The sequence below is a fragment of the Oncorhynchus masou genome, chromosome 13, assembly GCF_036934945.1.
Source record: "Oncorhynchus masou masou isolate Uvic2021 chromosome 13, UVic_Omas_1.1, whole genome shotgun sequence".
NCBI lineage: Eukaryota > Metazoa > Chordata > Actinopteri > Salmoniformes > Salmonidae > Oncorhynchus > Oncorhynchus masou.
Genome location: NC_088224.1, coordinates 32627617 through 32654842, shown reverse-complemented (window position 1 = coordinate 32654842; position 27226 = coordinate 32627617). Strand labels below are relative to the sequence as shown.

The following is a 27226-nucleotide window of genomic DNA, read 5'->3' as shown; positions in this document are numbered from 1 at the left end:
TTGGTGTCCACATCACCAACAAACTATCATGGTCCAAACACAACAAGACAGTCGTGAAGAGGGCACGACAAACCCTATTCCCCCTCTGGAGACTAAAAAGATTTGGCATGGGTCCTCAGATCCTCAAAAATTTCTACAGCTGCACCATCAAGAACATCCTGATTGGTTGCATCACTGCCTTGTATGACAACTACTCGGCCTCCAACCGCAAGGCACTACAGAGGGTAGTGCGTATGGCCCAGTACATCACTGGGGCCAAGCTTCAAAGGAAGGCCCTAAAAATTGTCAAAGGCTCCAGCCACCCTAGTCATAGACTGTTCTCTCTGATACCTTGTCACAAAACAACTGATTGGCTAAAATGCATTAAGAAGGAAAGAAATTCCAGAAATGAACTTTTAAGAAGGCACACCTGTTAATTGAAATGCATTCCATGAAGCTGGTTGAGAGAATGACAAGAGTGTGCAAAGCTGTCATCAAGGCTATTTGAAGAATATAAAATATATTTTAATATGTAGAATACTTTTTTGGATACTACATGATTCCATATGTGTAATTTCATAGTTTTGATGTCTTCACTATTATTCTACAATGTAGTCTTTTTTTAAACTTATCTATTTTTCTTAACTGCATTGTTGTTAAGGGCTTGTAAATAAGCATTTCACTGTAAGGTCTACACCTATTGTATTCAGCGCATGTGACAAATTACATTTGATTTGAACAGTGGTTAAAAATAAGTGGCAAGTGTAGTGGAACAGGAAGAGTAAGGGAAGACACCTGTATAAAATACAGGAATAGATGGGGGGCAGGGAGGTCCTCAGACAGAGAGAAGGGAAGAAAGTGTAGTTACAAGGCTGAGACTGGGACACAAGGCTAAATAGTACATTGAAAGTGGTGGGGAAACATCTGACTGGGAGGTGTGATCATTGTCAGGAGGAGATGAAGACAGTGGAACATCTTCTATTTCAGTCCGAGAAATGGAGAGATTGTTATTCGATTTGAGGAGTAATGGGGTTGAAGAGACAGGATTAAGTGAACTGCTGGGGAAATCTTCAGGGGATGTGCTATTTAATTATGTATTTCGTTTCCTTAGGGAGGCGAGATTATTGGGAAGGATTTAGACTTTCACTGTCTCTGGACGAAACGCCAGTCCAGTTGGTGGCGGTAATAATGCGCCTTAAAATTGGTTGCCAACCGCCAAATGAAAATCCACAGAAGAAGAAACGTTCTTTCCTTGCTGATTTGTGACACGAAAGAAGGTAAGACTGCTTTCTCTATTGTGGTTTGTAGCGTTTTATCTTCTGTTAGTATCAAACAGACTGAGGAAATCACGCGTTTTATTACCTTGTCAACGATTCGCGTATTATTTTTAAATCTACAATTTGCAAGTTGGCTACAATCTTGACTGTCAGTCGTCTTCCCAGTTTTTAGCCAAGTACACGTAAGCGTAAGCTTGGGGGCTAAGTGCTTGCTAGCTAACGTTAGTTAGCTACTGTATCTAGCTTGTTAACGTTAACTGGCATCTTCTCGTAATGTAACTTTTTTCAGAATGGTTAACATTGTTTGGCAGAATGGTTGACCATGTGTTTTTATAGTCAGTTCAAGCTAGATAACGATAATCTTTCATTTTAACATCTGGTCTTAATGTAGTTACTGTAGTCAGATATGGTTACATAGGTCCCTAGCCATGCTAGAATAAATCCCACAGCGTTTAGCTCAAAGTTGGCAACATGTACACGTATGCTTTCTTTGAGTGAGTTATATTTGTTTTAATCAAGATTATGGTAGATTGGCCTATAATTTTGTCTTGGATCAAAGATGCATTGAGTAAACTGAAATACACACGCTACTATTCTACAATGAAAAGTCACTTGAGTTTTCTACTATGTTGCAGATGAGGGTCCTGTACGTTTTTGCTCTACTGGCTCTACTGGGTCAGGGGACAGGAGAAGAGGGGGCTCGTCTGTTGGCTTCCAAGTCCCTCTTGAACCGTTATGCTGTTGAAGGCCGTGACCTCACACTGCAGTACAACATTTACAACGTTGGAACCAGGTATTGGACAACATCATCCATCTCTCCCTAGCCTATGTCAAATAATACCTGATATTACACTAGTCTTGAATGGCTTCATATCCTTCAAAAGCAATGATCTGAAATGATTGCTACAACACTGCATGGATTATGGTGGAAACACATCCATTCTAGTTCCAGTCATTGTTTGTGAAGAAAAGGAAACTGAAAATGTTAATTGAAACCCAGCCTCAGGGGCATTGATGGAAGCCCCACATCATGGAAAAACTACATTGTGTGTTAAGCTGTGCCAATAAAAGGCATTGAATGTCAGTCTGTGCTGAAAATAAATATATTGGTTTATTCGTTCAGTCCCAATTCTGTACCCTTATCCCCATATGTGGTTTCAAAATCCGCCTTAACTCAATCTACGCTCCACAGCGCTGCCCTAGAGGTCGAGCTGTCCGATGACTCCTTCCCACCTGAGGATTTTGGTATCGTTTCTGGGATGCTGAACGTGAAATGGGACCGGATCGCCCCGTATCCTTTAGACACAATCCTAAGATGTGTTTCAGCCCAGTGTCCTTATGGCTCCAAAGCGCCAATTTTTTTTCAATGATGCCTGCATTGTAACCTGAAGTCTTATCAGTTTCTCTAGTTTGTACCTTAACCCTACCCAGTGCCAGCAATGTCTCTCATACTGTGGTACTGCGCCCCCTGAAGGCCGGATACTTCAACTTCACCTCTGCTTCTGTCAGCTACCTGGCTCAGGAGGGAGGACATGTCGTGGTAAGGGAGAGTAGAATTGTTTATGGAGATCAGGGCCTAGGAATATTGATCTAGGATTTCTTTTCCCCATTTATGTCATAATGAATAAGATTGCATGGACGTGGACTTTATCCTCGATCAGCACTCCTATTTTGAGATGCTTTTTAAATATGGGCCCAGACCTGGGTTCAAATACTATTTGAAACCTTTCAAATGCTTTGTTTGCTTAAGCAGTGGCATGTGGTCAGGGTTTGAACTTTTTGTGCTTTTGTATTGGTTCCATTGCAACAGGTGTGCTCAATCAAGCAGGGCTGAAGTATTTGAACTCAGGTCTGATGCAGACCAAATCAAATTTATTTATATAGCCCTTTGTACATCAGCTGATATCTCAAAGTGCTGTACAGACTCACTCTTTTCTCTGCTGCTCTCTCCAGCCTGAAACCTTTCCTCTGCTACATTAACGGGTAGAATGTAGCCTAACACAGTGGCCTACTATTTGGCTGGTGTTGATTTACTGGGGAAAAAAATGTTTTTTATGCAATTGCACACTTCCTGTTATTGAGTTCAAGTCATTGGAAACTCCCTCTTGTCAATTGAACTAGAGACTGATGCAGAGTAGTGATGTTCATGACCTTTTGTGGAAATTAAAACTTGTCTTCTTCCTGCAGGTTGGCTACACCAGCGCCCCCGGACAGGGTGGGATCTTGGCTCAGAGGGAGTTTGACAGGCGTTTCTCCCCCCACTATGTAAATCATTCGTCCTTTCAAACCATTGGCATGGTTATAGTAGACTTCTCTCAAAGACCTTTTACAAAACTACCAGTCAAAAGTTTGGACACACCTACTCATTCAAGGGTTTTTCTTTATTTGTACTATTTTCTGCATTGTAGAATAATAGTAAAGACATCAACTATGAAATAACATGCATGGTATCTTGTAGTAACACAAAAAAGAGTTAAACAAATCGAAATAGATTTTATATTTGAGATTCTTAAAAGTAGCCACCTTTTGCCTTGATGACAGCTTTGCACACTTGGCAGTCTCTCAACCAGCTTTTCTTTCATTCTGCGGTCCAACTCATCCCAAACCATCTCAATTGGGTTATGGTCGGGTGATTGTGGGGGCCAGGTAATCTGATGCAGCACTCATCACTCTTTGGTCAAATATCCCTTACACAGCATGGAGGTGTGTTTTGTCATTGTTCTGTTGAAAAACAAATGATAGTCCCAGAAAACAGATGGGATGGTGTATTGCTGCAGAATGCCGTGGTAGCCATGCTGGTTAAGTGTGCCTTAACTTCTAAATAAATCACCAACAGTGTCACCAGCAAAGCACCATCACACCTCTTCCATGTTTCACAGTGGGAACCACACATGCAGTGATTATCTGTTCACCGTTTCTGCTTCTCACACATTTGGACTCATCAGACCAAAGAACAGATTTCCACTTGTCTAATGTCCATGGCTTGTGTTTCTTGGCCCAAGCAAGTCTTCTTATTGGTGTCCTTTTAATAGTGGTTTCTTTGCAGCAATTTGACCATGAAGGCCTGATTCACACAGTCTCCTCTGAACAGATGATGTTGAGATGTGTCTGTTACTTGAACCTCGAAGCATTTATTTGGGCTCCATTCTGAAGTGTAGTTAACTATAATGAACTTATCCTTTGCAGCAGAGGTAACTCTGGGTCTCCCATTCCTGTGGCGGTCCTCATGAGACAGTTCCATCATAAAGTAATGATGGTCTGTCATTTCTTTTTGCTTATTTGAGCTGTTCTTGCCATAATATGGACTTGGTCTTTTACCTTCTGTATACCACCCCTACCTTGTCACAACACAACTTTTGGGCTCCCGAGTCAAAGGCACTGCATCTCAGTGCTGGAGAAGTCACTACAGACCCTAGTTCGATTCCTGGCTGAATCACAACCGGCTGTGATTGGGAGTCCCATAGGGTGGCGCGCAATTGGCCCAGTGTCGTCCGGGTTAGAGTTTGGCCTGAGGTAGGCCGTCATTGTAAATAAGAATTTGCCTAGTGAAATAGGCTCAAATGCATTAAGAAGTAAAGAAATTCCACAAATTAACTTAATGCATTTCAATTAGTGCCTTGTTATCTCATGAAGCTGGTTAAGAGAATGCCAATCGTGTGCAAAGCTGTCATCAAGGCAAAGGGTGGCTACTTTGAAGAATCTCTAATTTAAAATATATTTAGATTTGTTTAACACTTTTTTTTGATACTACATGATTCCATGTGTGTTATTAATCGTTTTGTAGAAAATAGTAAAAATAAACAAACCCTTGAATGAGTAGGTGTGTCCAAACTTTTGACTGGTACTGTACATATACATGCTCATAAACAGTGCATTCGGAAAGTATTCGGACCCCTTGACCTTTTCCACGTTGTTACAGTCTTGTTCTGAAATTGATTCAATTATATTTTTTTCCTCATCAATCTATGCTCAATACCCCATAATGACAAAGTGAAAACAGGTTTTCAGATTTTTGCAAAAGTATTAAAAATAAACCTTTTTTATTTACAAATATTCAGACCTTTTGCTATAAGACTAGAAATTGAGCTCCGGTGCATCCTGTTTCCATTGATCATCCTTGAGATTTTAGATTTTACTACAACTTGATTGGAGTCCACCTGTGGTACATTTTGTTGATTGGACATGATTTGGAAAGGTACACACCTGTCTATATAAGGTCCCACAGTTGACAGTGCAAGTCAGATCTAAAACCAAGCCGTGAGGTTGAAGGTGTTGTCCGTAGAGCTCCGAGACAGGATTGATTGGGTCTAGGCACAGACCTGGGGAAGGGTACCAACATATTTCTGCAGCATTGAAGGTCCCCAAGAACACTGTAGCCTCCATCTTTTTTTTAAATGGAAGTAGTTTGGAACTACCAAGACTCTACCTTGAGCTGGTCAAACTGAGCAATTGTGGAAGAAGGGCCTTGGTCAGGGAGCTGACCAAGAACCCTATGGTTCCTCTGACAGAGCTCCAGAGTTTCTCTGTGACGATGGGAGAACCTTCCAGAAGGACATCCATCTCTGCAGCACTCCACCAATCAGGTCTTTATGGTATAGTGGCCAGACAAAAGCCACTCAGTAAAAAGTACACGACAGCCAGCTTGCTTGCCAAAAGGCACCTGAAGGACTCTCAGACCTAAATGATTCTCAGGTCTGATGAAACCAAGCTTGAACTATTTGGCTTGAATGCCAAGCATCACGTCTGGAGGAAAGCTGGCACCATCCCCATGGTGAAGCACGGTGGTGACAGCATGATGTTGGGATGTTTTTCAGGGCAGGGACTGGCAGACTTGGCAGGGTTGAGGTAAAGATGAATGGGGCGAAGTACAAAGAGATCCTTGATGAAAACCTGCTCCAGAGCGCTCAGGATCTCAGACTGGGGCAAAGTTTCACCTTCCAAAAGGACAATGGCCCTAAGCACACAGCCAACACAACGCAGGAGTGGCTTCAGGACAAGTCTCAATGACCTTGAGTGGCCCAGCCAGAGCCCGGCCTTGAACTTGATCGAACATCTCTGGAGAGACCTGAAAATAGCTGTGCTGCGATGCTCTCCATCCAACCTGACAGAGTTTGAGAGGATTTGCAGAGAAGATTGGTAGAAACTCACCAAATACAGGTGTGCCAAGTTTGTTACGTCATACCCAACAAGCCTTGAGGCTTCCAAAGGTGCTTCAACAAAGAACTGTGTAAAGGGTCTGAATACTTAAGTAAATGTGATATCAGTTTCTTTATTGGTAATACATTTACAAAAATGTCTAAACCTGTTTTTGCTTTGTCATTATGGGATATTGTGTGTAGATTGATGAGGAAAAACAATTTTAATGCATTTTAGAATGAGTCTGTAATAGAGGTCGACCGATTATGATTTTTCAACGCCGATACCGATTTATTGGAGGACCGAAAAAGACAATACCAATTAATTGGCCGATTTATAAAAAAAAAAATATATTTATTTATTTGTAATGACAATTACAACAATACTGAATGAACACTTATTTTAACTTAATTTAATACATCAATAAAATCATTTTCACCTCAAATAAATAATGAAACGTGTTCAATTTGGTTTAAATAATGCAATAACAAAGTGTTGGAGAAGAAAGTAAAAGTGCAATATGTGCTATGTAAGAAAGCTAACGTTTAAGGTCCTTGCTCAGAACATGAGAACATATGAAAGCTTGTGATTCCTTTTAACATGAGTCTTCAATATTCCCAGGTAAGAAGTTTTAGGTTGTAGTTATTCTAGGAATTATAGGACTATTTCCCTCTATACCATTTGTATTTCATTAACCTTTAACTATTGGATGTTGTTATAGGCACTTTAGTATTGCCATTGTAACAGTATAGCTTCCGTCCCTCTCCTCGCTTCTTGCAGAGCAAGGGGAACAACCACTCCAAGGCTCAGAGCAAGTGACGTTTGAAACACTATTAGCGCACGCTAACTAGCTAGCCATTTCACTTCGGTTACACCAGCCTCATCTCGGGAGTTTATAGGCTTGAAGTCACAAACAGCGCATGCTTGACACACAACTAGGAGCTGCTGGCAAAACGCCCGAAAGTGCTGTTTGAATTAATGTTTTCAAGCCTGCTTCTGCCTACCATCTCTGTCAGATACTTGTATGCTCAGTCAGATTATATGCAACGCAGGACACACTAGATAATATCTAGTAATATCATCAACCATGTGTAGTTAACTAGTGATTATGGTTGATTGTTTTTTATAAGTTTAACTAGCAAGCAACTTACCTTGGCTTACTGCATTCGCGTAACAGGCAGTCTCCTTGTGGAGTGCAACGAGAGAGAGGGGCAGGTCGTTGCGTTGGACTAGTTAATTGTAAGGCTGCAAGATTGGATCTCCCGAGCTGACAAGGTGAAAATCTGTCGCTCTGCCCCTGAACGAGGCAGTTAACCCCCGTTCCAAGGCCGTCATTGAAAATAAGAATGTGTTCTTAATTGACTTGCCTAGTTAAATAAAGATAAAATAAAGGTTTTTAAAAAATCTGCCAAATAAGTGTCCAAAAATACCGATTTCCAATTGTTATGAAAACTTGAAATAGGCCCTAATTAATCGGCCATTCCGATTAATCGGTCGACTTCTAGTCTGTAATGTAACAATGTGGAAAAAGTCTAGGGGTCCGACTACTTAATGAAGCCACTGTACATGGACAGTTTTTAACTTGATGCCCTCCGGGCTGATTACCTTAACCCAGATTAAGTTTACTCATAGTCAATGTTCCCTCAATTTTCTTTTTCCGGCACTGAGCCAATTTCAAGTCTGCTGAGCTCTAACTTGAACATTGAAAATTCTGTGCAACATCCAGCGTGTGTTTACTGTGAACACTGAGGCTGTACCCACTTTAAGTTAAAGTTTCAGATGGTGGTCAAGTAGGCTACTGTGGCTATTTAACCATAACATAGGCCTACCATCAAAAACCATGGAGAAAATGCATCCCATAACTTTTTAACATTGAAATAGCTGTTGTATCATTCAGCCTACAGTTGGAGTTTTTAGAACATGCGGAGCTTGACATTAACCACTTTATCCACTTGTCCTTCAGACAAGGTGACCGAAAATGTTGTGGTGTTTGACGCAGCAAAAAAAACAACGTTACAAAATAAAATGCATTGTTATTCCCATACATTATGACAGAGAATCAGACAAATTGTGATACCACCAGCCTATTGGCTACTTAGGTTATTCAAGCCTGTCTCAATATACAACACTGCCCCTTTAAGTTAAAAAAAAAAAGAAGCAATTTTTCCCTAACTTTCTTTTCAAAGATGTCTAGAAATGTACATGTTTTGTCCTCTTGAAGGAAGCAATCACTCACTTTATTGCTGACTACAAATGATCTATAACTGGGCAAATAACTTACTAACTTGCAAAGGATATGAACAAATGTGCACACATGGCTACATGCAGCGCTCTCTTTGATTGCGAAGCAAGCGCATTACTCGTGACCACTCATGCTGTAAAGGCAGTCCAGTTTAAAGTGAATGGCACAGATCCATATGGCAATAGTCAATTTGCATATAGCCAATCAGAGCAGCAGCAGGTCTATGCCACACCGGTCTGTGTGGAGTACAACACAGACCGGGCTGAGTCTTATGTGTCAGTGTAATAGAATCCTATTCCGATGCGTTCTGCCTACAACAAAATCTCTTGCATAGTTAATTTAGCATTCTAAGTCTTGCATAGTTTGTTTCGGTATGTTGCATTGAAAGTGGCTAATATAGCAGTGATTCGATCACAATTCCCACAGTAAAGGGAAATGTTGATATTGTTAACTAAGGGGGGAAAACTCTGAACGGAACTTTCTAATCTCATGCTTCTCTGCGCAGGTTGATATTACTTCTACGCGGCAGTTCTGGGGAGCTTAGAGGGAACATGGCTAATAGTCTTAATGGCATGCTCAATGGAGATCCTTTTATTGAAAGTTATTTTTAATGTAGAAATGGGCTCAGTCTGAGTCCAGGAAACTAGCCCTTTGTCGTTCTTATATTTCCATTTCTTTGAATATTACTTTTTAAGTAAATACCTGCAGTCAACTTGTGCAATACGTTAGGAGATGAAGAATGTTCGCCTGACACATTATGAAGTTTAAGTTAGTCCCCAGTCAGTGGTCACGTGGTGTTTGTTTGCGAGCACAAAGCGACGAGAGACCGGAGCCTTATGAGTCGCTCACTGTTATGCAGCAGGGTGATCTACTCACAGTATGGATTTCACAACTAAATGTTTCCTGTCTATATCTTAACTAAAATCTAAAATGTGATAAATGGTCTGCAGTTGTGCATATGGTTTGCTAATTTAGTAGCTAGTTGACTAAGTTGTTAGCAAGCAAATGCTTGATTTTTGAAGAAGCTAACAGCAGAGAATCCCGTCCTGGATCAAGAGCCTTGCTGGCTAATATTTGTTTTGTTCGTGCAGGAAATTGAGTAACATTTTTGAGTTTCTTGTATTGTTTGGGTCAAACTACTTTATGTTCACTTGCTAAATTTGACCTAGGCCTTTTTAATTGGCTGTGACCTCCACATCACCCTCTTCCCTCACCCCCCTCTCTCTTTCTCCCTCCAGCTGGACTGGGCCGCCTTTGGCGTAATGACCCTCCCCTCCATCGGCATCCCCCTGCTCCTGTGGTTCTCTAGCAAGAGGAAGTACGACTCGCCCAAGGCCAAGAAGAACTGAATACTACTCTCCACTGTGGAACTTGCAATGGCTTTTTTTGGGGGGGGTGTTCAAGAACTTGCACCTTTTCACACTATTGTGCTGTCATAAACCGTACTGTGCTGGCTCAGATATTTTCTTGTCACTTTGTTCTTTCCAGCATAGTTCCAGCAACGATGCTGGATGTGCATCCAGACTAGTGCAGTACATCTCTGCTCAGTAGTGTGAAAAGGGTATTAGTAACTCAGGATGGGAGGAGTGGCTGTAATAACATACTTACCCATATTGGGGTAAAACAAAAAATGTAATATGAGTGATTTGGGAAGATGTGCTTCCTTGTGATTGATTGTGGGATTATGAGCTTTGTGGACTTTAGCGTTCGATGATGGCGAGAATGGGCTAGTGGTTTCATGGCTGGTTATTCTATTCCATACACACGCACATGCATTACATACAGTACATATACAGAGGGGTGTCCAAGTCAGACTACAGCTGAATGCAAGAATGATATGAACTTTTTGCCTTATGTTTTATTTTGTAATTAATTTGTTTTAAAACCCTTAAAGTAATTTCTACAGAAAAAAGTGAATAGTTTCCCAGGTAGTTCTGGGTGGGACTTTGTCTTGTTTGGGAAATAAACAAGCTGAGTTTTATAAAGTGAGATTCTTGTATTTGTACACATTTCTCAATCTTTGTGGGGTAGTGGGCACAAAATCGGGACACAAAATGGAGCACAACTTCTGTAGATGCATTTCTGGCACACAGATTGACATTCAGGACTGTCTCTAGCCTCTTGTGTTAAATAGAAAATATAACTTGATCAGTTGATTTAAGTGTACAGTAAGTAAGGCTTAATTCTGGATATTTGCAAAGAGGGTCTTCGGTGTTTAGGGTTTATAGTTTATTTTGTTTACAAGGGGAGTTGTATGATAGGGTCTTAGTAAGGAGTGGTCGGATTGGGTGGAGGCAGTGGAGGCCTTGAGCTGGTTGGCCTCTCTGGGATCTGTTCATAGATGCTGGTGCTCGGGTCTTGGGTCAAAGGTCGTTCTGAACAAGGTGTCAGAAAGACTCCAGGTCGGGATGGGGAAGAGGACAAGATGGGATCTCCACATCGCTAGAAAAGTGCATGAAAAAAATAAATGAAACACCTTATCAAAATACTTTTATATAAAATCTGTATATTTTTTATCTAACATTTTCAAACTACCTTATCTACCAGTGTGTAGTTTTTACTCAATTACTAAAAATGCCTGATTAACATCAGTTATTTAGAATACATTAGCCTTTTCTTTATTGCCAACCTCTTACCAAAATGGTGTAGATTGTGTTTCAGAGGGCAGGGTTTTACTCCCGTGTACTTGAGTGATGAATTAAGATCACTAATTAGTAACGAACTCCCTTTACCTGGTTGTCTAGGTCTTAATTGAACGGAAAAAACAAATACTTGCAGACACTCGGCCCTCCATGGAGAGTTTGACACCCCTGGAGTAGATAATATATGCTAAACAATGTATGTTTGGTGTTCCAATACCTGCACACTTCCGTCCTGTTGAGGGGGGCAGTTAACAGGCCTGGGAGGCAGTCGTAAAGGCCGGTTGGGGGCTGTCCTGGCTGGAAGGGGGATGTGACTGGGGGCCTCTCTTGTTCTTAGGTTCACCTCTGAGTAGAGGTGATGCTGGGGGTCTACAAAAGAGAGCAGATATATTGTAATACATGTATACAGTCATATGTTCATTGTTCATTCTAGACATGCAAAAATGTGTATTGTGAAATATCAGGTCAAATCAGGCATGCCGTGCCTTGCTCAGGCCAATAACAATACAACCTCTGAAAGACAAGTAGCTAGTCTTGTCTTTCACCTCGTCCACCTGTACTCCTCTCGGCATCCCGCCAGCGCCCCATGGCGTAGAAGTCGATGTGTTCCTTTGTCTCTTCTTCACGTTGAACCAGATGAGGGGTTTCCTCGTAGGTGTGCAGGGGCTCCAACTTCCAGTAGCTTGGGTCCCCCGTGGACCCACGGTGCATGAGAGGGACGGAGGACGCTGCCGCCTCCTGGCCTGGAGGATTGCCCACATTGATGTAGGGAGATGTATGGGTAAGCATGATTGGTGGCTTGTTGACCCGAGCGTACAGTGCGTCGAAGGCATTCTCTCCCCCGCCAAATGCTCCTGCACAGCTAACGTCAGGTTCTGTCACATCTTCGGGGAGGATCAGGTTTGTCACCTGGAAAATGTTTTGTCATGTAGTCTGTTAATCCATTAATAGCATTGACTTTTTTGTGGGTTTGTTTAACTTACAAATGTTAAAGGGAGAATAGTTCCTTACAACCAACTGTTCCCCAAGCTGGTTTTCTGGTTGAGAAAGGGACTTTTTTAGCACCTTCTTCACCACAGCATACTCTATCTCTTGGACATGGACAGTGGCAGGAGCCGAGGGTGCATATGATGAGGCTTCCTTTTCGGTCACTTTCATTGTCTCTCCACCTTCATCTTGCAACCCCAGTTTAACTGTACCCTCACAAGCTTCACTGGACTGAGAGAGTAAAAGAGAAGGAGAAAGATTGAGAAACAAACTGTTGCAGTTGAGTTTACCTAAAAGGATAGTTTGCCACAACATTTAAGTTTGTTAGATGTTTAGGTGGTGCCAATGACTATTTTCCTTTCGCTTATGAAGAAGGCATGGTGTGGAATATATACTCGGCACCTCGTCACAGGGCGTGGTGAGAATCTCGTTGAAGGGCCCCACGGGATACTGGGTGTAATAGCTGACCAGCTCCTGCAGGCTGCTATGGCGACTCTCCTCCCCAGCGATGAGGTAACACGCCCCTCTGCCACCCTCTTCTTCCTCTATGATGAAATGGCGGCACCTATCCATTCCTCTGGGGGGGAAAGTGTGTGTCTGTCTAAAAATGTCTTTGTGTGTGTGTGTGTGTGTTGTCTGTTGTGACTTTACCTGTACGAGAGTACAAAACCAATCTTTGACTCGCTGAGCCTGAGCAGAAAACAGCCCTGCTGCTTGTCCTTTAGAAGCTCCTCTGCCTCCCTATCCAAACAGTCGAGAGACACACACACACACACAGAGAAAAGTAAGAACAATTCATCTTTAACAAACTGCATAAGCTGTACAAACACAGCATGTATGTATGTATGTGTGTACAATTACATGTCTTTGCTTTGACTCATGATGTGTGTGTCACGCCTTATCCGTTCCCCTCTAGTGCTGAGTAAAAGCCAAGTTATACTTGATCCGAAAATGTGGTCGGAGGCTCCGTATGGAGGGTATGATGCAATTGCAGGGCCTCCAAAGGCATGCAAGAGGCATAATTGAGCTCCCTACCACTGCCATCTGCCTCCCAAATTTTGTAACAACGAGGAGGGCTCCATATAGCTCTGCATTGACTTGATTGGTTGACAGTAGGTGGGGGCGGGAGGTCCTGTATAAACACAAACTCCCTTTGTTGACAACTTCCGTCACAACAGCTCTGCGCTGCTCCATGAAGTGCAAGAAGTATGAATGCCCTGACTTCTGCAGAGGTCGTATCACCGAAACTGCTGCACGGCCAATGCAGATGCCGGATTGACCATGCAGCACCTTTAACACTAAAGCGGTTCCATTGACGAGTAGTCTTTCTGAACTATTTTCTATTTTGTTTACATATCTAGCTTTCGAACAGTGTTCTTCAATCCTGGGCCGTATTCACTAGATTCAAAACGGTAGAAAATGAGCTGAAACAAGGAGGTACAAAATGCTTGTTTTTGAGAATTCTGCAGTCGCAGATTTGGATTCAATTGCATGTGTACCTCTTTCTCTAAGTGATAAATATTTGTGTGTGTGTGTGTGTGAATATGAATATGACCTGTATATTTGATTGAATTTATTAGACCATTTTAAAAACATTAAAAACAACAATCATTCTCACCCACGTACTGTTGGTCTACTGCTCACTTTTGAGACGTGCTACTAAACTCAGCAAAAAAAGAAACTTCCCTTTTTCAGGACCCTGTCTTTCAAAGATAATTCTTTAAAAATCCAAATAACTTCACAGATCTTCATTGTAAAGGGGTTTTAAACACTGTTTCCCATGCTTGTTCAATGAACCATAAACAATTAATGAACATGCACCTGTGGAATGGTTGTTAAGACACTAACAGCTTACAGACTGTAAGTAATTAAGATCACATTCATGAAAACTGAAAAAAAATCATTCGGATTGGATTGGATGCGCCCCTGCCCAGTCATGCAAAATCCATAGATTAGGGCCTAATCAATGTATATTGTTGGGTTCTGAGAATATGAAATATACTTATTCATGTCACTGAGGGGGAGAGTGGAATGTATGACGTTCACGTTCTGTCTGGATATGTTATTGTTAGCCATCAGGGATCCTATGGGAGGGAAAAAGACAGTCTGGTACGAGTCAACATCACAGCCGTGAGTTTGGGAGGAGTGAGCACTTTGGGGCAGAGGTGAGGTCAGAGGAAATGGAACAGATATCACTAAGGTTCTGTCTAGCAACAGAGATGCATTGCCTGTTCAGATGTGTAGGAGACGCAGCATAGGAGAAAGGGTTAAATATCAGTGCTTGTGTGAATATGTTTTTTTTGTCTTATGCAGATGTAATGGCCCAATGGGTGAATAAACTTGCTTTAAGCTTTACCAATCGCCCGTGAGTTTTAAAAGGTTAATTTCAATGGACTTATTTCATTTATTGACTTATTTCACTCTGCAAAATCTTTGAAATTGTTTACATTTTTGTTCAGTATAATTACATAGGTACTTGAGGACCATACTGTGGACTATCTTATATACAAGACACAATTTAAATCTGAGAGAATCTCTCCTCCACTTTGAGCCATCTGAGGCTTTCAAAGTGTGAATGGTCAAGATGAGTATGTTTGTCCCTTTGCATTTGTCGTGTCATCTGTGGTCGTGTGTATGTGTGCATGTGTGTGTTTTATGTGTGTTTGATTGTACGTGCGTGTATGTGTGTGTTTTATGCGTGTTTGATTGTACGTGCGTGCATGTGTGTGTTTTATGTGTGTTTGATTGTACGTGCGTGCATGTGTGTGTTTTATGTGTGTTTGATTGTACGTGCGTGCATGTGTGTCTGCGGTCTTTTTGCATATGCACTTGTTTCCCTGAATGCACCATGTTTCTTTTTTCTATTGCAGATAATATGTATACCAGTATATGTTTCTGTGTGCTAGCAGTCTGACCTGCGTGTGGCGAAGCCGTGTAGCCAGCGGGGCATTGGGCGACCAGGCCGACACAGGCGGGGAAGCTGTGTCCTCTCAAACCACAGCAGGGTGTGTGCCCGAAGGGACGGGGACAAGGGCTCCAGGGGCCCGGGGCCACCCAGAGTCAGAGCAGGAGACACCCTCTTCACTACTGTCTGATAGAGGGAGATAGACAGGGAGGTTTGTGAGATTTATAGGCACATTCAATAGTTGTCTGTTGTGCTGTCGGGTATCTTTCCATTATTGTGGAGATTTTAAGGCAATTCTGAAAAGAAAACAAAAAGGGGGAAAAGGAGAGAGTATGAGAGAACAAGACCCTGTCCAGAAATAGCACCTACCAACTATAAGCAATATGTATAGCTCCACCTCATCTGAAAGAGGGAAGGAAAGAGATGGGAGAGAGGGGGTAGGAGAGGGAGAACACGGCTATTGTTTACACAGGTACGCTTGGATACGTTCCCACAGAAGTTACCTTAGCAAGAGAAGACAGTTACATTTTATACACTTGATATGCTCATCCATGCCTTTTTCGTTCTAGCAAAATAAACCCACCATAGTATTTCACCTATCCTTTCCCATTTATGCACATCAAACCGGTAGGATCTTGGAGAAGGCTCTGGAGACAGAATCTGAACTTGGCTGACCCATGCAACGCTGAACGTAGAGAGGTAACTTTCAGTTGTCTTTATTTTAACTTTCTATCCCACCATGACATGGATGTTTTTATTGGCCGAGCCACAGGAAGTTGTCTGTCTCTAACTGCACTATGTGGTTTAGGGTGTAAAGCGTGGCTGCTGGTTTCACACATGACAATCTGACTGGAGGCTTACGGGAAGTCCTCTACAAATACACAGACATATACATTTTTAGAAAACAAGCATTCACATACAGTAGAAATTGTACAAATGTTTGTCTGTGTTGTGTCTACCATGCATAGAAAACACAATTGAAAAGCATGCAAATTTCTGTATTTTGACCCAATAGTAGAGTTTCCACTGATCTGGTAAATCTAATGTAAAATGTTTATTCTGTCACCTCATTCTCCTGGCCATTGGTTTGTTTGGCTGGTAGCACCACCTCCTCACGAAGGGTTTTGGGAACCTTTAAGCTCCGCCTGGGTTTGATTGGAGGAGTCTGGCGGGTGGGTGGGTCTTGAGCAGAATGCTGGTGTGGTACATGCTTTTGGGGTTGGATTGGCAGGCAGCTGATTCGCTCTTCTCGCCTGAGGATTTCAACATCTGCAAACCAACACAAAATAATCTATAAAGCTAACCATTAACTATCACAAAAGTGACAGCCAAAGAAACCTTATTTTTTTTAAACATTTAACAAACACAATATTATGAACTAACAAAATGTTATGGGCTTAATAACAGTAAAGTATTTTATTTTATTTAACTAGGCAAGTCAGTTAAGAACAAATTTTGTGAATTTTCGTGAGAAGACCGATTTGTCTCATGGTCTGACAAACACTGCAGTAACTCGGTTACCTTCCACAACAGATGCTGAAGCCCGACATAGGCGGATGCGGTGTTTGTCATTGAGCCCTTGCAAAAAATGCCTAAATTGACGGATTTTAATGGGGATTTTGATGTTTTCACTTTGTCATGATGAGGTATTGTGTGAAACAAAAAAATACTTAATTTTGAATTCAGACTGTAACACAACATAATGTGGAATAAGTCTGTCGTAAAACACATGAGACACAAGACAACATAAAAAAACATAGCAATTAATGGAAGTTAGAAGGGTGTAAAGTGCATACTTTCTCTGACAATCAAGCAATTCAGATCACTTTTAGCATAAACTTCAGGTATTGTAGATAACACCATAGACAATGCAATATTCACATTAGTGCATCGGATGCACCTAGAATTCACACAAATAATCAATTTTATAACAAGCACAGCTGTATTTTTTTTTCAAACTCAGTTGGTCGCATTTTTGCTGTGACTCAGATTTAGTCAGTTGATGCCTATTAGCTGTTGGTATCTTATTGGAGAAGTGTAACCAAGGTAATCTGGTAACTACTCTTGTGTGATGAGTAACCTTTTTCTGAGACCTGACTTAGCTCCCACAGCTAATGCCTAGCTTAGTGGGCTAACACAATCTTCAGGTGCGCAGACAAACCTGTCTCTCTAACTCTTTCAGCCCAACAGCAGACCCTTGGTTGGGTATCATGCTGAATGATTGCGATGGGGAAATGTAACCACTCTCAAATTCATAGATGGAGCTATGGGTAGGATTCGCAGTTCGTGAATCCTGACATGATCTTTTTAAACATAGTTCTAAACGATAAATTGTTTGTTAATAAAGACTCAAACGGCAATAAAAATGTAAGCAATGGTAAACAATAACAATGATATTAAATGACTTAGTAATGAAAACATTGTTCCTACATAGTTCTGGCTGATTATAAAATGGTTAAAAGTATAAGCCTGACCTTTTAAACGCTGGTAGTCAAAGTCCATGATGACATTTAAAATAGGTCGTCACAAGACGGCTGTATCAACAGATGTCTGAACATCTCTTTCCTCCTCTACATCAACTGCTGTGTGTGTGTGGGTGGGGGGGAGGGGGGAAACATAATAAAGAGAGAAACTATAAAAGTTGTTGTGGGTGGGGGAGGGGGAATGTAATCTTTACCAATTTCTTAATTACATAATTATGTCCTAATTGTGCATACATATACCAAAAGTGATACAGTATGTGCATGTAGCTTCAATTATCATGTATTATTCTTATTTTTTAGACTTTTTTTATTTTTACAAATAACAACTGCTCATGTCCATCACAGAAGAAACAATAATTTGCATGAGCTGAGCCGAATCTTTACCCTGTTGCCTACAAGTAACCTAGCGCTCCTTTTTTGGTGCACATTTTGCATTTGTCAAGTTAGAGAACTGAGAAACATGAACAAAGTGAACAAAGAACAAAGTGGCAGTCACATGCCCCCACCCATGCACACACACACACACACACACACACACACACACACACACACACACACACACACACACACACACACACACACACACACACACACACACACACACACACACACACACACAGGAAGAGTGAGGCACCGCAACTTAACAAATGACAACACAGATAGGAGGACTGGAGAAAATGAAAGAGCGAGCTGAACTTAGTCAGACAGAATCAGGAGGACTCAATTCACTCAATTGCAGATGATGGAAAATAGCACTGTGTAAGCGAGATGACTCGGAATGTACAGCGCCTTGCGAAAGTATTCGGCCCCCTTGAACTTTGCGACCTTTTCAAACATAAAGATATAAAACTGTATTATTTTGTGAAGAATCAACAACAAGTGGGACACAATCATGAAGTGGAACGACATTTATTGGATATTTCAAACTTTTTTAACAAATCAAAAACTGAAAAATTGGGCGTACAAATTTATTCAGCCCCCTTAAGTTAAGACTTTGTAGCGCCACCTTTTGCTGCGATTACAGCTGTAAGTCGCTTGGGGTATGTCTCTATCAGTTTTGCACATCGAGAGACTGAATTTTTTTCCCATTCCTCCTTGCAAAACAGCTCGAGCTCAGTGAGGTTGGATGGAGAGCATTTGTGAACAGCAGTTTTCAGTTCTTTCCACAGATTCTCGATTGGATTCAGGTCTGGACTTTGACTTGGCCATTCTAACACCTGGATATGTTTATTTTTGAACCATTCCATTGTAGATTTTGCTTTATGTTTTGGATCATTGTCTTGTTGGAAGACAAATCTCCGTCCCAGTCTCAGGTCTTTTGCAGACTCCATCAGGTTTTCTTCCAGAATGGTCCTGTATTTGGCTCCATCCATCTTCCCATCAATTTTAACCATCTTCCCTGTCCCTGCTGAAGAAAGCAGGCCCAAACCATGATGCTGCCACCACCATGTTTGACAGTGGGGATAAGTGTGTTCAGGGTGATGAGCTGTGTTGCTTTTACGCCAAACATAACGTTTTGCATTGTTGCCAAAAAGTTCAATTTTGGTTTCATCTGACCAGAGCACCTTCTTCCACATGTTTGGTGTGTCTCCCAGGTGGCTTGTGGCAAACTTTAAACAACACTTTTTATGGATATCTTTAAGAAATGGCTTTCTTCTTGCCACTCTTCCATAAAGGCCAGATTTGTGCAATATACGACTGATTATTGTCCTATGGACAGAGTCTCCCACCTCAGCTGTAGATCTCTGCAGTTGATCCAGAGTGATCATGGGCCTCTTGGCTGCATCTCTGATCAGTCTTCTCCTTGTATGAGCTGAAAGTTTAGAGGGACAGCCAGGTCTTGGTAGATTTGCAGTGGTCTGATACTCCTTCCATTTCAATATTATCGCTTGCACAGTGCTGCTTGGGATGTTTAAAGCTTGGGAAATCTTTTTCTATCCAAATCCGGCTTTAAACTTCTTCACAACAGTAACTCGGACCTGCCTGGTGTGTTCCGTGTTCTTCATGATGCTCTCTGCGCTTTTAACGGACCTCTGAGACTATCACAGTGCAGGTGCATTTATACGGAGACTTGATTACACACAGGTGGATTGTATTTATCATCATTAGTCATTTAGGTCAACATTGGATCATTCAGAGATCCTCACTGAACTTCTGGAGAGAGTTTGCTGCACTGAAAGTAAAGGGGCTGAATAATTTTGCACGCCCAATTTTTCAGTTTTTGATTTGTTAAAAAAGTTTGAAATATCCAATAAATGTCGTTCCACTTCATGATTGTGTCCCACTTGTTGTTGATTCTTCACAAAAAAATACAGTTTTATATCTTTATGTTTGAAGCCTGAAATGTGGCAAAAGGTCGCAAAGTTCAAGGGGGCCGAATACTTTCGCAAGGCACTGTATAGCTCTGTGAACCACGTTAACACTGTCCCTCCCCACAAGTTGTACCTTTCGCAGACTTTGTCATTGGTTATGTGATACCATATCTGTCTTTAATTTAAAATACATAGGAAACATCTTACTTAAGTGTAAGGAAGGATTGAAGATTCACCCCCGAGTGAACCCGCAGTGCGATTTCCTATATCTGTATTGACTGAAATTGGGCCTACGTTTAACTATGACCAAAGTAGCTCTCATTGGTTCACCATAAGGTCAACTAACACCAAAATACACTCTCAATACTGAATAATGAAAAGTTAGCAGGAATTCATTAAAATACTGAACAATGCACTGTGCAAGGCAGATGTTGGGATCCAATGCATAGTAATGCATAGAAATATAGTTCCTCATTCATTCACAGATGATTGACTCTGGTTTCCTGTTATCTTTCTCACAGCTGCATTGTTGTCGCGTTCGTTTTTTAAATATTTGTATCTTCTCATCTCTCCTGTTCTCGCGGTCTCCCCATACCTCAAAACATCTCTCCATCTCTCTCTCTCAAAACACACAAATACATATTTCACATAAACAAACCTACAGGCACAGACACACAGACACACAGACACACACCACTCTCTCTGTCTCAGTTACTGTACTGCATTCTGTGACATTTCTTTCCACTTCCTTCCACCTACAAATATCCAAGTAAGTTACACTATAGCTGCCATTGTCTCAACTTGTCATGTGACATGGCACTTACTAATTATGAAACATTTAGAGCAGTTTTTTTTTCTAAGAGCTTATATTATGTCCACAACTGTTCTGTTCCATGTATGTATACTTACTGTGTATTACTGTATAAAAACAATAATCACTATAACAATTTGCTACATTTATTAAATCAGGTGTATTCCATGCAATTTGTTTTAATAATTTGTATTTATCGGAGTATTGGGCCATAGACTTGTGGTTATTCCAATGTGAAAGGTAAAGAGAAAGGATTTAGGGCAGAACTACAGTAGGATTCGGCTACTTATAAATAACAGTTCAATTTTAATTCCACAGAGCGGCGCAAGAACCTAACATATCCTAAGATAATGTTTTGGGGATGATATAGCACACGTGCCACAATAAAAACATGACATCTTGTAACAAACGATCAAAGGCCAATTGCATATCATCATCGTCATGATTAATTATCATCTTCATCAATCCATGAATGTCGTTGATCTCATGTCAATGTATTAGTGTGTATATAGCCATACCATAGGGTGCCACCACACACACACAGGCTGACAATATCTCACCATCGTTGTGTGTTACAGCATAGGATCATTGAAACATAATGGACCATATGGCGACTTGACAAGTTGCTTCATATCTAGGAAGTGTGGTTGTCGGGTTCGTTTTTTCGAATGGCATAGCATGCCTGTACAACTCAATGTAATATATACAAACCTCACACTTTTTCAAAGATTGTCTTGTTTGAGACAGCCGTTTCGTGCCTCTATTTCGGACCTCTGTTGGACTGGCACGATTCGTGACGTCTTTGTGCGCAGCCACGCGGACAGTTTTTAAAACAGGTGAGCTCTTTCCATAGCCGCCTTTGGTGCGTAAAACGACGGTATCGTTATTTACTCATACAGAAAAGCAGAACGATAGCGGGGGTATCAGACAATGTTGCATTGCTGTGGTATGTCGCAACTCAAACGAAACAACGCTGCCTGAATGCTATCAAACGAAACAGCGTTGCCTGAACGCTTATAATAGGCTACATTCCGAGAAAAGGATACCAATATTTTGCAGGTATTTATTTTTATCCAGGTGGGTTTATTGTCGAATTAAATTCACACAGTTGTAAATAACGGTGGTCGTGTTTTGTATGACATGCTATTCTCTCCCTGTAATGTGTGTGTGTGTGTGTGTGTGTGTGAGTGAGTGAGGGAGAGAGAGCGGGAGGGCTTTTATATTCATAATGTATAGGCTACTGTATAATCAAATGCTCTATCCTCGTTATTTTTATGTGATACCCTAATGTAAATCTGGTTGTGTTGTGTGTAGTGGTACTAATTCGAAGTAATGGAAATTGGGTGCATGTGTGCACTGGAGCAAAGAGCATCGTGAGCTCTGATTGCAACCTGGTCTCAGAACATTTCATGTTATTCTGTATATTCTTGATGCACCCATCCCGTTAGCGGGATCATTTTTGTCAACATCCGCTGAATTGCAGAACGCCAAATTCAAATTAAATTACTACAAATATTTAATTTTCATGAAATCACAAGTGCAATATTGCAAAACAAGCTTGTTGTTAATCCACCTGGCATGTCAGATTTCCAAAAAGCTTTTTTGATGAAAGCATGCCAAGCGTTTATGTAAGGAAATCTCTCTCAGTAGACAAAACGTTACAAACAGCTAGCTGCCAAGTAGATTGGTCACGAAAGTCAGAAAAGCAATAAAATGAATCGCTTACCTTTGATGATCTTCGGATGTTTGCACTCACGAGACTCCCAGTTACACAATAAATGTTCCTTTTGTTCCATAAAGATTATTTTTATATCCAAAATACCTCCATGTTATTGGCGCGTTATGTTCAGAAATCCACAGGCTCGAATGGTCACAACCAGGCAGACGAAAATTCCAAATAGTATCCGTAAAGTTCGTAGAAACATGTCAAACTTTTTTTAATAATCAATCCTCAATTTGTTTTTACAATATACAGTGGGGCAAAAAAGTATTTAGTCATCCAACAATTGTGCAAGTTCTCCCACTTAAAAAGATGAGAGAGGCCTGTAATTTTCATCATAGGTACACTTCAACTATGACAGACAAAATTAGGAAAAAAAAATCCAGAAAATCACATTGTAGGATTTTTAATGAATTTATTTGCAAATTATGGTGGAAATAAGTATTTGGTCAATAACAAAAGTTTCTCAATACTTTGTTATATACCCTTTGTTGGCAATGACAGAGGTCAAACGTTTTCTGTAAGTCTTCACAAGGTTTTCACACACTGTTCCTGGTATTTTGGCCCATTCCTCCATGCAGATCTCCTCTAGAGCAGTGCTGTTTTGGGGCTGTTGCTGGGCAACACGGACTTTCAACTCCCTCCAAAGATTTTCACTCAAAATCTCACGATACATGGCCCCCATTCATTCTTTCCTTTACACGGATCAGTCGTCCTGGTCCCTTTGCAGAAAAACAGCCCCAAAGCATGATGTTTCCACCCCCATGCTTCACAGTAGGTATGGTGTTCTTTGGATGCAACTCAGCATTCTTTGTCCTCCAAACACGACGAGTTGAGTTTTTACCAAAAAGTTATATTTTGGTTTCATCTGACCATATTACATTCTCCCAATCTTCTTCTGGATCATCCAAATGCTCTCTAGCAAACTTCAGACGGGCCTGGACATGTACTGGCTTAAGCAGGGGGACACGTCTGGCACAGCAGGATTTTAGTCTCTGGCAGCGTAGTGTGTTACTGATGGTAGGCTTTGTTACTTTGGTCCCAGCTCTCTGCAGGTCATTCACTAGGTGTGGTTCTGGGATTTTTGCTCACCGTTCTTGTGATCATTTTGACCCCACGGGGTGAGATCTTGCGTGGAGCCCCAGATCGAGGGAGATTATCAGTGGTCTTGTATGTCTTCCATTTCCTAATAATTGCTCCCACAGTTGATTTCTTGAAACCAAGCTGCTTACCTATTGCAGATTCAGTCTTCCCAGCCTGGTGCAGGTCTACAATTTTGTTTCTGGTGTCCTTTGACATATCTTTGGTATTGGCCATAATGGGGTTTGGAGTGTGACTGTTTGAGGTTGTGGACAGGTGACTTTTATACTGATAACAAGTTCAAACAGGTGCCATTAATACAGGTAACAAGTGGAGGACAGAGGAGCCTCTTAAAGAAGAAGTTACAGGTCTGTGAGAGCCAGAAATCTTGCTTGTTTGTAGGTGACCAAATACTTATTTTCCACCATAAGTTGCAAATAAATTCATAAAACATCCTACAGTGTGATTTTATGGATTTTTTTTTTTTTCATTTTGTCTGTCATAGTTGAAGTGTACCTATGATGAAAATTACAGGTCTCTCTCATCTTTTTAAGTGGGAGAACTTGCATAATTGGTGGCTGACTAAATACTTTTTTGCCCCACTGTATAATTTATAATATTTCAACCGGGACTGTAGCTTCTTCAATAGGAGAGAGGGAGAAAATGTCTGATCCAAGCTGTTGCGCATGCAAAACGCTGCTGGCACCCAGCCATACAATGATGCGATGTAATCTTTCTCGCTCAAAATAAAAACCTGAAACGATGTCTAAAGACTGTTCACACCATGGGGAAGTCACAGGGAAAGGAATCTGGTTGATATCCTTTTAAATGGAGCGAAGGCAGGCAATGGAACAGAGAGCTTTCAGGAAAAACAGCACTTCCGGGTTGGATTTTCCTCAGGTTTTCGCCTGCAATATCAGTTATGTTATACTCACAGACAATATTTTGACAGTTTTTGAAACTTTAGAGTATTTTCTGTCCTAACCTGATATGCATTTTCTAGATTCTGGGCCTGAGAAATAGGTAGTTTCATTTGGGTACGTTTTTCATCCAAACATCAAAATACTGCCCACTACACTCAACAGGTTAAAGGGGTAAGGTTAGGGTTATGGGAATGGTTAGCTAAAAGGGTTAGGGTTAGCTAACATAATAAGTAGTTGCATAGTAGCAAAAAAGTAGTAAGTAGTTGAAAAGTTGCTAATTAGCTAAAGTTGTCCATGATGAGATTCGAACACGCAACCTTTGGGTTGCTAGATGTTCATGTTATACCTTTTGTTTTTGCCTTAAGTAACCTTTTACCTTATGTAACCATACCAAACATTACAAATCACACTAATTTGATTGTCCCGGATTTACATTTACTATGTTACGTCTAGTCTATGAGACCAGGCTGTTGATTTGAACATACAGTTCTCTGCACTGCTCCCAGGGGGCTTGACTCACATGACATCACACTGACCAATGCATGTGTAGTGACTCTGACTATGGCTCAGTTGTAACCTTTATCTAAATTGAAATATGGATATAAAGTACTGTAGGCTACTGGGGTATGGCTAAATTAAAGGGGATTGATACATCCATTTCTTGTTTTACTTTTAAATTATTTATATAGACCTATACCCATTTATTATTATATTTTGGAAACTTTAGAGTGTTTTCTCTCAAACATTTGACCTCTGTCATTGCCAACAAAGGGTATATAACAAAGTATTCAGATAAGACAACTAACATAACAGTGTTTTGACAAGTTTGTTGTGACCTGTCTCATATGGTAAGCCAGGGTACTTTTTGAGTGAAATCTATTTATAACCGTGAAAAGAACCAAAGTGATTCAGCCGCTTTAATGAGGAAAAACACTGTTTTGCAGCTAGGGTAGACTTGCCTACATTGCAGTGTTGTGTTCGAAACCACCTAAAGCGAGACCAATTCAAGACCAAGACCAGAGCAAGTTGAGTCCGAGTCAAGACCAAGACTGGAGGGGGGGGGGGGGGAGGCAAGACCGAGACCAGACGGGGAACAAGGGGTCTGAGACCGAGTCAAGACAGACCAGAAAAAACATAATTCTGATTTTGTCAAATTACCACCATAACAAAAGTTCAAAATGTCCAGTATTTCTGTGTTCATATTTCAGATAAACATGGATTTTTCTGACATTCAGAATGGCGAAAAAAATGCATGCTGAGGACAAATAGAGCCACTCTACAAATTATTACTAACCCAAACACAGTGGAGAACAATGAGGGCCTTCTATGCCTTCAGAGAAGGGCTAAAGATTTATAAAATTATAACAATAACAATAATAATTATATTGTTATTTTCAATGATGTTCTGATTTTAATCTCTTCAGTTTTTGTTGGAAAGGAAAGGGTTAACACTAAATATAAAAAAATATCCAATCAGAGTTTTTCTTTGGTTGCCTCTGGAGCTAGCTAAATCTGCCCATTGGCTAGGCTATCAGAAGCTAGGAAGAAGGAATCTGACATTCCACTGTATTAGGGCAACAATTTGGAGTGACGGTGGAATCAACCAATCACATTTTGACTTGTAATGGGTGGGACCATTTTTACAAAACTCTTTCTCTTTTTAAAACAGGTCATTTTGCAAAGGAAGCCATAGTTTTCCCACAGTCTAGCTAGCTATCTTTTGTTGTAAACTAGTTTGCAGCAGCTGCAGCAGGTGTTATCGAAGAGGATGTTGTTGCTAATGTGTTAGCTTCTCCCTTTTCAAGAATAACTTTCAACAAGAAGTTAACCTTTTACTGCAGTAGGCTAGATCAAGGTCACACAGTGGGATTATAGGTAATCTTTAACAAATCTACTTTGAAACAAAAGTATACACCTCACACATGGTTATGGGCTTAAAAAAAGACAAGTACCATGTCAGATAGTCTTTTTTTTTGCATCCCAATTTTAACATTTATATATATCACAGAAGACTGAGATATAACAAAACTGTTTGACATAGAAACACCAGATTTGTCAGAAAAAAAATCCATCTTTATTATTTATGATAAAAAATATTAATAACATTCCACCCATGAGGCCAAAGAGTGTGCTTTTGGTAATTGGCTGAAGGAAAGGGTTGCTTCAAATTATCATCAGCTGGTGAGTGGAACTGTGTTTTTTGTAATAATAATGTATAATTTTTTTGTTTTTCCTCAATCTGATTGGGTGGGCCTGGCAGGGCCTGGCTCCCCAGTGGGTGTGCCTGTTTCATCGAAGGTCCACTCATGCCTACAGTATGCCTCTGATGCAAACAGCTCATGATGACTGAATTGCACATCACAAATAGCCAACTAACCAAGACTTCGGTCCAAACGTTTTCAGTACCTGGTTTACATACTTATTGTTGCCTTAGTTAGAATTTACTGGTAGATATCATACATCAAAATGTCCTACCTACCGGCTACCGACGTCATTCTACTGTAAACTGCTCCATGCCAAAACCAGTTGAGCTGCGCGCGCTTGCTGCCTACATATTATATTCTGCTGAAACTAGGCTGTGCGAACACATTTCACGTGATTTGCGAATGTGTAGGCTACTTTGTGTATGATTTCACTATTGTACTAGATAATCGTATACCTCCACTACACTACTTTAATAAGCATCCGTGGGGATTAAGAAGTGAGTATACGCAATGCCCACTGGAAGA

General features: G+C 40.8%; 3 protein-coding genes across 4 annotated transcripts in view; 2 read left to right on the top strand and 1 right to left on the bottom strand.

Moving 5' to 3' along the window:
• Nucleotides 1-1148: 1148 nt before the first annotated feature.
• LOC135552105 (translocon-associated protein subunit beta-like) lies at nucleotides 1149-10623 on the top strand. The gene is made up of 6 exons (XM_064983515.1): nucleotides 1149-1256; nucleotides 1892-2049; nucleotides 2449-2547; nucleotides 2688-2796; nucleotides 3444-3521; nucleotides 9873-10623. Exons 2-6 carry the CDS (start codon nucleotides 1892-1894, stop codon nucleotides 9981-9983), a joined length of 555 nt encoding a protein of 184 aa, XP_064839587.1. The 5' UTR covers nucleotides 1149-1256; the 3' UTR covers nucleotides 9984-10623.
• Nucleotides 10468-17752, bottom strand: si:ch73-109i22.2 (uncharacterized). The gene is made up of 9 exons (XM_064983511.1): nucleotides 17643-17752; nucleotides 16235-16437; nucleotides 15179-15354; nucleotides 12915-13004; nucleotides 12666-12840; nucleotides 12288-12494; nucleotides 11822-12185; nucleotides 11494-11645; nucleotides 10468-11076 (listed from the first exon to the last, which is right to left on the bottom strand). The coding sequence occupies exons 1-9, from the start codon at nucleotides 17668-17670 to the stop codon at nucleotides 10900-10902; spliced, it is 1572 nt and encodes a 523-aa protein (XP_064839583.1). The 5' UTR covers nucleotides 17671-17752; the 3' UTR covers nucleotides 10468-10899.
• A 3713-nt stretch (nucleotides 17753-21465) lies between these two features.
• Nucleotides 21466-27226, top strand: part of LOC135552104 (death-associated protein kinase 2-like) — a 30827-nt gene continuing 25066 nt past the window's right edge. Inside the window, exon 1 of one of the 2 annotated variants that reach the window (XM_064983514.1) lies at nucleotides 21466-21610. The gene's annotated coding sequence lies outside the window, so the exon portion shown is untranslated. Of the gene's footprint in view, nucleotides 21611-21630; nucleotides 21834-27226 lie in introns of those variants that run through there. The other variant, XM_064983513.1, reaches the window with a different exon arrangement.